This window comes from Myotis davidii, unplaced genomic scaffold (genome assembly GCF_000327345.1).
Source record: "Myotis davidii unplaced genomic scaffold, ASM32734v1 scaffold807, whole genome shotgun sequence".
Classification (NCBI taxonomy): Eukaryota; Metazoa; Chordata; class Mammalia; order Chiroptera; family Vespertilionidae; genus Myotis; species Myotis davidii.
Genome location: NW_006298272.1, coordinates 2190998 through 2204834, shown reverse-complemented (window position 1 = coordinate 2204834; position 13837 = coordinate 2190998). Strand labels below are relative to the sequence as shown.

The following is a 13837-nucleotide window of genomic DNA, read 5'->3' as shown; positions in this document are numbered from 1 at the left end:
GGGGGAAGACCCCGCCTGGCGCAGGTGGGTCAGGCCATGTCCAAGGGCGTCTGGCCTCTCATCGCCCTGCCAAACCATAGCAAGCCCCAGGCCTCAGGACCAGAGGCCCTGAGGTCTGGCTGCCGAGGCCTTTCTGACCTCACCCCGTCCCCGCCCCCTTTGACACGTAGCCGATTCCCAGGGGAGGTGATACCACGGCTGAGGATGGGCCACCGCAACACCATGGGTCTTGATTCCATCACCACAAAGCCAGGCTCAGATCAGACCCGACGATCCTGAAGGGCCAGGATCTTGTCCCTGTGGCATGACAGGGGCTCTGAGTCACGCCAAGGCCTGGCCTGCACCCTCTGCGTGGCAGCCCACACCTGGCGGTGGCTGGACCGGAAGTTCCTGGAGGCCTGAGCTACCGACCTCACAGGGCGCGGGCACTGGGTGAGTCCCCCAAGGACCACCACCTGCCTCCTGACACCCCGGGGTCCAGGGCGCACTGCGTCCTGACACCAGCTCCCCACATGTGCGTGTCCGTGCTTTGTATGTGCGTGTCACAAATAGTATTCGAAGCTCTGAAATCCACAGGGCACAGCCAAGGATAACCTGAACCACCAAAACTAGTTTATGGCCCAGTGTTCTGAACTCCCTTCACAGTCCACACCATTTTAAAATAAATATTTGCAAACACATACTAAGCATAATGGAATATAAGACACACTTTCTTGTCAAATTTTATGTTTTCAGGAAAATAAGATATAAAAATTAAATTAAAAACATACAAAATCCTCTTTGTGAGATGATTTTGGGGAGTTCACTTACTTCCAAGGAAAAGATATACAATACATCTACAATTATTTCAACCCCAAACTTTCCATCTTGAAAAGGGTGGTTAACAGCATTTGAGGAACAGAAAAATGGGGAAGAATACACTTGGTCTTAGTGAAACATTCAGCCCAACCATTGGTAAAGACAGTTGAATTTCAAGGTCTCGCATTCTGATGGCTGAAGCACAGTTCTGCTCAAAGCCGGGAAGCGCAAAGCGTTTTCTGATTCTGCTGCCTTTGCTGAAATTACTACAGTGCACAGCTCGCTAATATGGCCACAGCTAAGTTACAGAGTGGAATAAGTCTATCTGAATGACATTTAACCTATTTAAGGCAAAATAAATAGAATTAAGGAAGGCCTGCTGCCATGAACCCCTTACGAAGGAAAACATTAACTATGTCTTTATAGCAAACAATGCCTAAAGCTTCTTCAAAGCAAATACTGATCACATACGTCCATGCACTTTCCACACCTTCCCTGTCCTGACAGAATCGGCCGACACCACCTTCACTTCCCTCTGAGGCGACAGCTCCCGTGGGGAACTGTGATCACCCCGAGTGGCCTGCACAGCAGCTGCACCAAGGCTGCCGGCAGTGCCTCCGAGGACGGCTCTCTCCGCCCGAGAAGGTAAGGGTGAGAGAAGCAGGTCCGTAGCAGCAGGTGGGACCCAGAAACCCCACAGGGAGGCGAGCCAGGACCCTAAAGAACGTACCATAGGGAAGTGTCAAGCCCACAATCTTTAAAAAGAAAAATATTTTCAATTACGGAAAAGCTCTGATGAACGTAAAGATGGATACACCGTGCCACATTCCTGTAACAGACACGGGAAGCCGTCCCCGTCTTCCCGTCCTCTGGATCCTCCACACTCTGTCACCTACAACACCCAGCTCCTCACTGAGGTTCACCTGCAGGGGAACTCAACCGTCCAGAGGTGGCGTCCTCTTCCCGCGGGCGCCTCACGTCCGCCGGGTCCCCGCTCTCCTTGCTGCCAGGGGTGCCGGCCCCGTGGTGTTCCTCCGGGCCCCCATCTCCTCTCTGAGCATCCTCAGGGGGGCCGCGCCCCGGAGTGGCCTCAGCAGCAGGCATGTTCCTTGGGACAGGTGCGTGGGACCCCCCACTTGCAGGTGCATGAAGCCCTGGGCTGGCCTGGGCAGTGGCACTGGTAGCGGGGACCAAGCTGGGGTCCTTGCCCAGGCAGGAGAAGTCGGACATGCCCAGGATGCTGGCTCGCTCCCGCCGGGAGAGCCCGGCTCTGCAAGGGGGGTGGGCAGGGCCGGGAGGTGACTGCAGCCCTGGAGGGAGAGTCCCCAGGCTCCTCTCCCGGAGGTTGTCTGGTGAGAAGTAATCCTCATAGGAGGACGTGCCCCCAGGAGGAGTCCCCAAGGCAGGGCTGGCCGGGGCCTGGACCCTGGGGGAGGGGAACAGCCGCACAGCAGACTTCCGGCCGCACTTGGGCTTCTTTGGCCCCCCCTCGGGGGGCGCGTGGGTGTGCTCCAATGGGCGCTTTCTCTTCGCGGAGGAGCTCCTGGCTGTGGGTCCCAGATGGTGGCCTTTAGTTCCCGGAGGCTGCTGGTCAGGGGTGGCCGCCACGCCGGCAGGGTTCGTCTGCCAACCCGCGTCCTCCTCCGCATGATGGCGCTCAGGCATCTGAGGTGCTAGCCGGCCGAGGTACCTGGGAGACGCGGGTGAGCGAACGCTGCTCCTTTCCAATGCCGGTGACGAAGCACACAGGGGGCTTCCAGTGTCGTCAGCGGGTCCTCCCAATTTCCTCTCCGGATCCCCATGCCCCGAGGCTCCACAAGGATCGTCAAAAGATGACTGCAGGCCGCCAGCCCAGGAGTCCTCTGGAAAACAGGGAGCCAGTGCACTTTAAAGAAGGTTTCGATCCCCACGGGGCACAGGAGTCCCCTCAGTGACACCTTCCCAGCACTGTCCTCAGGTCAGGGGGACCCCAGCCTGTCGGTGATGCCGGGAGGTGTGTCGTGACCCATGTGATCACACGCCCCGGCACCCACTGCACAGGCTGCGGAACCCTTTCTGCAGCTCCTACCCTGCTCTGTACTGGACGCTTGAATTGCAAGTTAGCTCACGTGAGATTGTAACTGTTTTTTTTTTTTTTTTTTTAATGAGCAACTGATTCTGTACCCAGAAAGAAAATGCCCAAGAGAAAAACCACAGGAACCACAAACGAGTCATGTGCTTATTACAATGAACTACTTTTTACTATAATTCCTAATTTCAGGGTAAATTCAGGAATTCTAGTTTTAAGTAACTAGTCTTCTCATCAAATAAAATTCCAAATAAGAGAAAACATAATATTCTTAAAGCTAAAATATCACAGAAATGATCTACCTGAACACAAAGTGTCATGTGAGATATTCAAAGAAGCTTCACAGGAGGCGTGAGCTGGGTTATCGAAAGACTTTTCCATCATCTGGGAAGCTGGAAGCATAATCAAAACATTAGATACAATTTTGTTATTTTTTCAGATGCAGCCAGCAGAAAGCCCACATTCTGCTCTTAACCCTGGAGAATACTAACTGCACACCCAATATACGCCTAAAATAAAGGTGTTCCAAAAAATGTATGCACACTTTAAATAATTATTAATTCCAATGGGTTAAATCTGAAAAGAAACATCAATCGAGCTACTAAACACTGTCTGTGTATATATTTTGGGGGGACACCTTATATTAATGAAGCATAAGGAATTTCTGGAAGAAAATTTAAAGTCTACCCGGAGACAGACTAAAATCTGTTGGAATCGGGGAACTTTAACTCAAACACTTCCCACCACAACTGACCCAGCACAGCGCTCATCTGACCACTGAGGCTTACAGGTCGGGGAGAGGTTTGCCCGCTTCTCCTTCATCTCCTGCAGCCTCTGCTCCATGGCGCGGTGACGCCCTCTGTACGCGGTCGCTGTGGGGCTGTACATCAAGGCACCATTGGACTCAAACAAGAGGACAGGGACATCGTTATCTGAAACAAAGACAAGCCATAGCTACAGAAATGCTTATTTGTACCCATGATGTACAGGGTTGGTCTGAAACACTGAATTCAGAGGCCAGGTGACACAGGCAGAGAGAAAACCCAAACACATAGATTACTTCAGAGCTTCACAACATTAAAGTATTTGTCCAAGTCATTAGAAGGATATATCTAGTGAATAAATGGGCAGAGGTACCCGGCCAGCGTGGCTCAGTGGCTGAGCGTCGACCTATGAACCAGGCATGGCTGGATTCCTCGTCAGGCACATGCGGGAGTTGTGGGCTAGGTCCCCCGTGTGAGGTGTGCAGGAAGCAGCTGATCAATGATTCTCTCTCGTTATTGACATTCCTCTTCCTCTCCCTTCCTCTCTGAAATCAATAAAAATATATTTTTAAAAAATTTAAAAACAGAACTGCCCTATGTCCCAGCAATGTCACCTCCAAGGAGGTAACCAAAGAAAATGGAAGATATCTGCACCCATGTAAACGCAGTGTTGTTGATAACAGTAAAGATATAGAAATAATCCAAATGTCCACCAATGAATGAATGTGGTACATATATATACAATGGAGCATTACTCAGCATAAAACAGAACGGAATCTGGACATTTGGGACGACACGGTTTGGACCTGGAGAGCATTATGCTGAATGAAATAAGTCAGACAAAGTAAGACAGATTCTGTATGAAATCACTAAGATGCGGAATCTTGAAAAAACAAAACAACAAACCCCTGAACTCACTGATACAGAGGACAGACTGGTGGCAGCAGGCGGAGGGGCCGCAATATGTGAAACTTGCTAAGAGAGCGCCTGGTGATGGATGTTCACAGGTGGAACTGATACCAATCCGTCAGGCTGTTCACCTGAAACTAACATCCTGTTCGATGCCAATTACGGCTCAATAAGCAGAAACTGTTCTGGGACCGATTAGCTCAGCTACATGGCCCTGCAATGGCCACTATCAAGTCACAGGCGACTTTATTCTGTTTTCTCTTCCTGGGCTGGAGCCGCTGCAGGCCCCCTCGCGAGGCCGTCCCGCATGCCACTGGCTACCTCGGTGTGCAAGCACAAACACAAAGGAGGGTGCCGTATTTCTTCTTACCTAATGTTGTTTTTTGCTTTTGTAGCTCATTAGCCATTTTCTCAAATTTCTTTTGAAGTCTCTTATCATTTTCTGGTGTTTTAGGAGTAAAATCTTTGGGCTGCATACACCTATGCTGTGCAAAAAAGAACACAGACGTCAACTCTCAGTGCTGCCTCTGTGCAGGCCAGGAACGGGACCATTCCGGGCATCTCTGGTCACAGCAATAACGAAACCCTAAGGAGGCATTTGTTGTACTACATGTGAGTCTGTACGATTGGGAAAACATATAAGGGCCCTGGCCGGGTGGGTCAGTTGGTTTGAGCGTCAGCCCGCGCACCGAAGGGCCTCAGGCTCAGTTCCGGTCAGCCACACACCCAGGTGTGGGCTGAGGCAATCCACACGGAGTCTCTCACATCAGTGTCTGTGGTCCTCCCACTCCCTTACTCTCTAAGAAACCAATAAATACGTCCTCAGGGGAGGATTTAAAAAACACGACGATACATCACTAGGGCTGGCTGGACCAGCAGCTCTGCTTCTGAGGCACTTTCAGTACCCCAGCATTCTTCGTTTCCATGAAGGTAGTGTCTTCCTTCTTATTTTTGCTATTTTCATGGTCTTTTCCTGCCCCACAAACATTATGACGTAGTAGTAAAACACAAAAGCAATCATTTTTTAACTGCCAGAGGAAATAAACCTAACTTAATCTTATCTCTAAATCACAGTAACCCCACTGAGCCAGTAAAAAGCAAGAAGTGTAACTACACATACACAAGGTGACAGTCATGAGCCTCGGCCTACGAAGCCCTCGGGAAGCGGGTCCCCATTGGCACAGCTTTCCTGTGAGAACACCCGCGATCTCCCGGCTCTGCATTCCAGCCGCACTGAACGAGGGCACCTGACTCGACCCAGCTCCTCTGCCGTAGCCACAGGGCGCCGAGCTGGGCGCGGGTCCCCTGACTTGGTTTCCTCTTGGCCGACAGCAGTCCCGTTTCTTACAGGTCCCCTCAAAGCGCCCAGAGGGCAAAACCGCCTCTAACCCACTAAGGACGCTGTGACAATGCAGCATCAACAGTGACACTGAAGGCAGCGCCGGACTCCGCTGCTAAAAGCTTCTTTTCCAGGAATAAAGTAAAAGAACGAATAAATGAGTAACTGCCTACACTGGGTCAGACACTTACTTTTTTTTTAATGAGGCAGGGCAGGTGTTCGTGGGTGTTCGCCGCAGGGAACAGGGCCTCGTCGACGTGCGCCCCGGCCGTCCTGCACCTGCGTGAGGAGACAAGTCCTTGGTGAGCATCTGTCTGCTAAACGCGTAGTGTGAAACCTGCACATGCCCGTGTATGGAGGATACCCACACACGGGCCACCTAACAGACACGTATACTAAATAAGTACCCACGTGGCCAAGTACAAGAGCCGATGCCTTCTCACTTCCCAACGTCTCCTCCACCTGGTGTTGCTGAGGCCGAGAGCCAAAGCTAGAGGCACGCCCAGGAAGCACCCTTCTTCTGCAGGAACTGCAGATTGTAACCCACTTCAGAATGACCAGTGCACGGTGCTCAAAAAGGTGTGCGCACGTGCCACGAGACGCATAATGAAAACAGAATGAAAAGGAGTGATTCAGGGCTGAGGACCCCAAAGAAGTTGAGGGCGGAAAGCTTATCTTCCCTCCAAAGCCAGTTCTGTGTTTCTCTCCAGACCTGTCCCCCGAGCTGGGCTGCGGAAGGGGAGGCACCGGCGAGCAGCGGGCGGCAGAACTGCTTTCCAAACCAGACAGTAGACGAGGGGAGTGGCAGGACCCCCCCCTCTGCAAATGGCACCAGAGCTGGGTCCTCACACCGAGTCCCCACCCCACAGGCTGTGGCTCCCAGGGCCTGGCCGGCACCTGCCCTCCATCCAGCAAACATGCTGATAAGCATCATGAAGATGCACCTGGCTGATCCCGACTCTGACGACTAGCCGAGGGTCCTGTGGATGCCAGGCCTGCCTCCTGGCTGAGACCGGGAGCGTCTGTGACTGGTTAACAGTGAGGAGGAGATGGTGCGTCGCCAAACGTGTGCTGCTAGCAGGACGGTCCAGCTGGCAGGTGGTTTAGAAGCCCTGATCCTTTTCACACCCCGCTTTTCTCCGCAGGAACAGGCCCGACAAACTTCAGGTTGAAGAACAATCTTGAACCCGAGATCTGAGTTGTCTGTTCTTATAAAGGAAACTCCCAGAAATAACCCCACGAGAGGGATTCTAGCGACACCTAGTGACCTTTCCTATGTACTGTTCACGTTTTCAGTGGAAAACAGGAGCCATGGCCTGGACAGCCCCTAACAAAGCAGACACAGAACCTAAAATAAAGGTCTAAGTTCTGGTGAAGGAAGTTTAAGTGCACTGAAAAATAAGGGAACAGCATGACATCGACTTTACGTTCTCACCTACAGAGGGGGAAGGCGAGAGGGCGCGGTGTGAGGGAGGCTGTGGGGCCGGTGCCTCACTGCGGGGAAAGCACGGAACTGGCACTTTCCCAGGAGGTAATCTGACAGCATCCACCACAAACGCAGCATGCAAGCCCTCAAAACCCAGACGCCCACCTCTGGAAGGGAACCCACGGAAAGACGTGTCATGCAGGCAGAGCCTCCCCCCCTTCCCCCCCCCCCGTGGTCACTGCACAGAGGATGAGCCAGGGGAGTTCAGATGGTTCAGTGGAAGCACAGCCATAAAACAGGACAGGCACGGTGGATGACTTTACATGGGAACAGAAAGACCACAGTCCACCATTACAGACACGTGGGTGAAAGGACAGAACAGAGTGGGTTTTAACAGCACAAGGGAACAGAGTGCCCAAGGGGCCCTGCTACAGACTGGGGGACAGAGAGCACTCTGGGCCGGGAGCCCTTCCCCTGCGACAGGGGGAGGAGCCGCGCACCAAACGGGAGAACCGGGCGAGGAGGCAGCATAAAGGGATCCAGAGTCCATAACACGCACAGTGTCCAAAACTCAGCCCAAAGAGACGTCATGAGGAGCCAAGAAGAAACCCACCGATAGATGCCAACTCCATGTGCTGGGATACCAAAGGCGCAGTTACTGAACAACAAGGACTCTGCACGGAAACGCTCCTGCAGTGAGACAGGGAAGCTGAGACACAAACACACACGTGAGAAAGAACCGAGGGCCCGGCGGCAGCTCAGTGGGTCAGAGTCGTCCTACACCCAAGGTGGTGGGTGTGGTCCCAGTCGGGGCACCTTCAAAATCAACCAAGGAGTTTGTGTGAATACGGGGAACAGCAAATCGCTGTTTCGCCCTTCCTCTCTCTCTCTCTCTCTCTCTCTCTCTCTCTCTCTCTCTCTCCCTCTCTCTCTCGTCAGTAAAAACAAAAATAAAAATAAGACAAATGGAAATGTTACAGCTAATATTGCCCAAAATAATGTACTAAGTGGACATAATGACAAAACAGAGTTGACAAAGAAGAGTCAGTGAACTTGAAGATTGATTTGGCGAGGAAATAAAAACTGAAAAATAATGAACAAAGCCAGGCCTCAGGACAGTGGGAAGATGTCAAAGGTCAAAGGCTGCTGACACAGGAGGGACTGACACGGAGGCCCAGGCCATCCCGGCCCCATCACACCCACCTCTGCTGCTTCTCCAGGGCTCCCTGCGCCCGCAGAGCGGAGCAGCTCCAGAGAGACCCCATGGCTCTGTCCCTTTACAGAAAAGCCGGATCCCCGCTGTGCAGCGATCCGAGTTCTAGGCAGAGAGGGTCAAGGGGCGGAATAGCCACTTGAAAAAACGGCCAAAACCTAGTAGCTCATACGTTCAAGCACCTCCGCGAAATCCACACAAGACAAGGAGGAAAGCACATTAGGGAAATGTCCGAAAATCAACGTTAAGAAGAAAAACTGAGAGAAGGCAGAGGAAAAGGGCACGTGACTTCCAGCTGAGAAAGGAGGGGCATGACCAGGCCTCCTGAGCCCCGCGGACAGCAGGCTGTGGGGCACCTGGACCTGCTGAAGACAAGCCACTGTCCCCCGGAAATGCATGTCCATGGAGACGGCACCACAGACGAACCGGAATAAGGGCATCTTCAGACAAGGAAAACGAAGGACGTGTGTTGTCATCTCAATAAAGAGACGCTGCACTGACAGCACTGAAGTGAGAAATAAGCCATTAACAATGCCGTTTGGAGACGTCAATGTGCCATTTAATGGTGGACAGATCAAGAGGAGGACACACAACTTAAAAGAAGTTTGAATCAACTACTATTGACCTGTCAGAAAGGCACACAGAGAACATCCTTCCACAGCCACAGAACACAGCCTCCCGGTGCTCAAGCAGTACCCTCCTAGGGAGACCAGTGTGAGGGCGCAGAACACGTCTCGATTACCTGAAGGAGACTGAAAAAATACAAAACATGTCCTTCGGCCACAACAGAACAAAGTGAGGAATCAAAAATAGAATGAAGTTTGGAAAACTCAAAATATGTGGAAATTAAACAAGAACCTCCTAAATAGCCAAGGGGTAAAATAAACTGCAAAAAACAAATTAGAAAACACTTTGAAGTAAATGACAACCCCTCAACCCAGCTAAGACCTACTGCCTGCTAATCAGACCTCCCCCACCACCCCTCCCTTCGGGGCAAGCCTGGCGTTGGCCGGTCCTTCATTATCACGGCTTTGCACTCCCCTCCACTCCCTCGGTGGAGGCTGCTGGCAAAGCCCAGCCCTGATTAACCCACTCTGCCCGCCTCCTTCCAGCTGTGGGCTGCTGGGTAAAGAGCGTGCCTGCTCCACCGGCCTCACGTTCAACTTACAACCACCATCCTCACGTGAGCTGTCCCTCCTTCACTGCCGCTGGTGAGCGCCTGCCTCCAGCCTGGCTCACTCAGTGCCTCCACCCCTCTCCCTGCTCCTACCCCGGACCTGGTCCCACACCTTCTCCTCCCTCACATCCCACAAGAACTGCATCATGGGATGCCCGTGACCTCTCCCACCTCAATCTCCTCCCATGCTTCCCCTCAACACTCCCATCAAGGGCTCCACTGGGCCCCAGAAAATTTTTAAACCCTAACCCCCAGAACCTCAGAACATGACTGTATTTGGAGAGGCGCCGTCAAAGACCTAGTTAAGGTTAAATGAGGTCATATGAGTGGGCCCTAATCCAATGGGACTAACCTATATATATACTAGAGGCCCAGTGCATGAAATTCGTACACAGTAGGGTCCCTAGGCCTGGCTGGCGATCAGGGCCTATCTGTGGGGTGACTAGCGGGGTGATCAGGCCACTCCCACCGCCCCCCGCTGCTCACACCTGCCTTGGCTGGCCTGGCGCCGCCTGCTCGCTGCCGCTGGTCAGGGCCTGCAGGCTGGGGACACTCCGGACGCCTCGGGGGATGTCAGAAAGCCAGTTTGGCCCCATCCCCACAGGCCAGGCCCAGGGACACCACCTGGCAGAGGGACCCTGCTCACTCCGCAGACGCTGGGTGGGACTGTGGAGGTTGGCTTCAGGGAGTGTCCAGCCCTTCTCGCCCAGTACCGCCCCACCAGCCACCTTCTAGTTAATTTCCTTTCCACGTGCAGGAATCTGCGCACCGGGCCCCTAGTGTCTCTGTAAGAAGAGATTAGGACACAGACACTCAGGCACAGCCATTTGCAGACCAAGCAGAGAGAGAGGCCTCGGAAGAAACCTGCCTGGCCAGTACCTGACCCTGAACTCCAGCCCCCAGAACAGTGAGAATTACATCTGTTGTTCCAGTTCGGGGACACAGCTATGACCACCCAGGCAGCTGATACAATCACTTCATGGCATTTGCTCCCTTATTGTTTCCTGAGCACTCCAACCACAAGCTTCGGGCTGTGTGCTCATTCCCCTCCAGGCGGGAGGTGGAGGTGGGGTGGGGGGGGGAGGCTATGCTATAACCACCCTCCAACTTGGAAACTGAGGCTTGAGGGTGTCAAATGACTTGTCCAGTGAGAAGCAGAGAAAAGACGGCCAGCAAACACCACCCGGTTCTGTGATCCATGGAAAATACACTGCTCTGCTTTACTAACACTAGATACTCAGGAAAGAAAGGACTCACTTTTCGACCCAGAGCACAGAGACGAGCTTGATGCCTCTCTCTCGGGCTTTGTCCCAGGTGCGTGGGTATCCGTCTTTGAACACAACGTGAGTTACGTGCTTGTTAAAAGTTTTTGAGACCTGTGGATAAAGTGCAGGAAAAAGAATTACATTATTATTATTTGCACACAATTTCATAAAGTATAAGCCAGTGCCATTCATGGAGACAGTTGCAAAATAAGCAACAAAACAGCAAACTGTATCAACCTATAAAAAGGATAATACTGGGTGGGCAAAAGTCGGTTTACTGTTATTCACATGAAAAAGAGTACAGGAATCTATAATAATAAAAGCATAATATGCTAAGTCGGCCTGACAGCTGAACGACCTTCCAGACGTCCTTCTGGACAACCTTCTGGAGGAAGCCGGGGCTGCAAGGGCCAAGCCCCTTGCACGAATTTCATGCATCAGGCCTCTAGTTAACAAATAACAATGCGAGAATAAACTGTTTTGCGTACCCACAACTGCAAACCTACTTTTGTCCCTGAACATCCCCACCACTTGAATGTATTCCAGGACTGCAATACATTGGTTAACATGAAAAAAAAAAATCAATAATGATTATCCACTATATTAACAAAATAAAAGGTCGTTATGATCATCTCAATAGATGCATACAACACACCTGACAAAATTCAAAAGTTTATTCCGAAGGACAATTCTTAGTAAATGAGGATCTCAATGCTGGTACAAAATGCAGTGACTAGCCTTAACTACCTCAAGTTCCAGCTTGGTACACCTAAAATCTGCCAGATATGCCCCTGTCCCAACCTTTCCCTAAACACCTGTTCCCTTCCCTGCATACCCCGCTTGACCAACAGCATCACGCCGCCAAGTGACCAACGGCAGGATCCGTGTTCTCACCCTAGAGTCCTCCCTCACAAGCACAAGACCAACCATTGCATAAATTCTGCTGCGCCAAATTCTTACTGTGGTTCTTTTTTCTCCTGTCACTTTCCCACTGTCTTCTTTTCCCTTCATATTCTAATAACTCCCCAAATTATGTACCAGAGGTCTAATATATGGAGCAATGGTGAGGTGAATTTGTTACATGTAGCGATAGTGACATGAATCTGTTACTCACATGTACGATGGTGACATGAATCTGTTACTCACGTGTACGATGGTGAGATGAATTCGTTACTCACATGTACGATGGTGAGATGAATCTGTTACTCACATGTACAATGGTGACATGAATCTGTTACTCACGCGTACACTGGTGAGATGAATTCGTTACTCACATGTACGATGGTGAGATGAATCTGTTACTCACATGTAGCAATGGTGACATGAATCTGTTACTCACGCGTACACTGGTGAGATGAATTCGTTACTCACATGTACGATGGTGAGATGAATCTGTTACTCACATGTAGCAATGGTGACATGAATCTGTTACTCACGCGTACACTGGTGAGATGAATTCGTTACTCACATGTACGATGGTGAGATGAATCTGTTACTCACATGTAGCAATGGTGACATGAATCTGTTACTCACGCGTACACTGGTGAGATGAATTCGTTACTCACATGTACGATGGTGAGATGAATCTGTTACTCACATGTAGCAATGGTGACATGAATCTGTTACTCACGCGTACACTGGTGAGATGAATTCGTTACTCACATGTACGATGGTGAGATGAATCTGTTACTCACATGTAGCAATGGTGACATGAATCTGTTACTCACGCGTACACTGGTGAGATGAATTCGTTACTCACATGTACGATGGTGAGATGAATCTGTTACTCACATGTAGCAATGGTGACATGAATCTGTTACTCACGTGTACAATGGTGAGATGAATTCGTTACTCACATGTACGATGGTGAGATGAATCTGTTACTCACATGTAGCAATGGTGACATGAATCTGTTACTCACGCGTACAATGGTGAGATGAATTCGTTACTCACATGTACGATGGTGAGATGAATCTGTTACTCACATGTAGCAATGGTGACATGAATTTGTTACTCACGTGTACAATGGTGAGATGAATTTCTTACCTTTGCCCCCATCTCCACAAGTTGGTTTGTAAATGTCTTTGAATAATTTTCTGTTCCATTGGCTGACCACACTTCCACATAAGCCACTACATCTGAAAAAAAACAAGGTGTCAGCATGAAATATACTGAAATCCCATCATCCCGTGCCTGAGTATTTCGATACATTTCTCTCTTGTTATATTTACACCAAAAACTTCTTTTTTTATTTCTTCAATGACAAGCCTATTCAAAATAGCATCCGTGCTATTATGGTTCTTAACATTTCAAGCAAAGAACGTCAGTCATGCACATGGCCGTGGGCAGTTTACACGAACCCTCCATGCGCTCCCCAAGTGCCCAAACCAGACTCTACTCCTCCGGGCGCGAGTCTGTTCTGAAAAGGACGGGACAGAAAACAGTTCAGACTCGGGCCAAGGAGATGTCCTGGCTGCAAAGCAAACGCAGCCAGACAAAGCTGAGGAGGGGGCAGAGCTGTCTTCCCATGAAACGTCACAGGCGGTGAGGGGAGAATCGGAGGGCATGTTCCTGTCTCCCTCCTTCTCCTGTGCTCCCCCCCCAGCCCCCCATTTAGGGCAGCAAGTCACAGCCTCAGCTGACAGCCTGGGGGCAGGAGCAGCGCGGGGTCGGGAGCTGGGGGGCGGGGGGGGGAGCGGGGTGCGGACCCCGCGGCTTTTCCTCCAACCCAGGGCCAGAAAGGGGGCCCAGGTGCGCGGGCGGAGCGAAGGGAAGTGGCGGAAGCGCGCACATCCCTCAGCACGAACAGCCACGCGGGGCAGGGCCGGTCAGGGCGGCCTGGGTCTCCCCCTGACTCAGGGCAGGACCCCGCCCAGCG

General features: G+C 51.3%; 1 protein-coding gene across 1 annotated transcript in view; it reads right to left on the bottom strand.

Moving 5' to 3' along the window:
• The window catches only part of MCPH1 (microcephalin 1), a 114355-nt gene extending 101029 nt beyond the window's left edge, over window positions 1–13326 (bottom strand). Inside the window, exons 1-8 of the mRNA XM_006773933.2 lie at window positions 13320–13326; window positions 13006–13097; window positions 10952–11070; window positions 6070–6157; window positions 4910–5024; window positions 3655–3798; window positions 3169–3258; window positions 1722–2660 (exon numbers count right to left, since the gene is read on the bottom strand). Coding sequence (XP_006773996.1) covers window positions 1722–2660; window positions 3169–3258; window positions 3655–3798; window positions 4910–5024; window positions 6070–6157; window positions 10952–11070; window positions 13006–13097; window positions 13320–13326 — 1594 coding nt within the window. The remainder of the gene's footprint in view (window positions 1–1721; window positions 2661–3168; window positions 3259–3654; window positions 3799–4909; window positions 5025–6069; window positions 6158–10951; window positions 11071–13005; window positions 13098–13319) is intronic.
• Window positions 13327–13837: the final 511 nt, after the last annotated feature.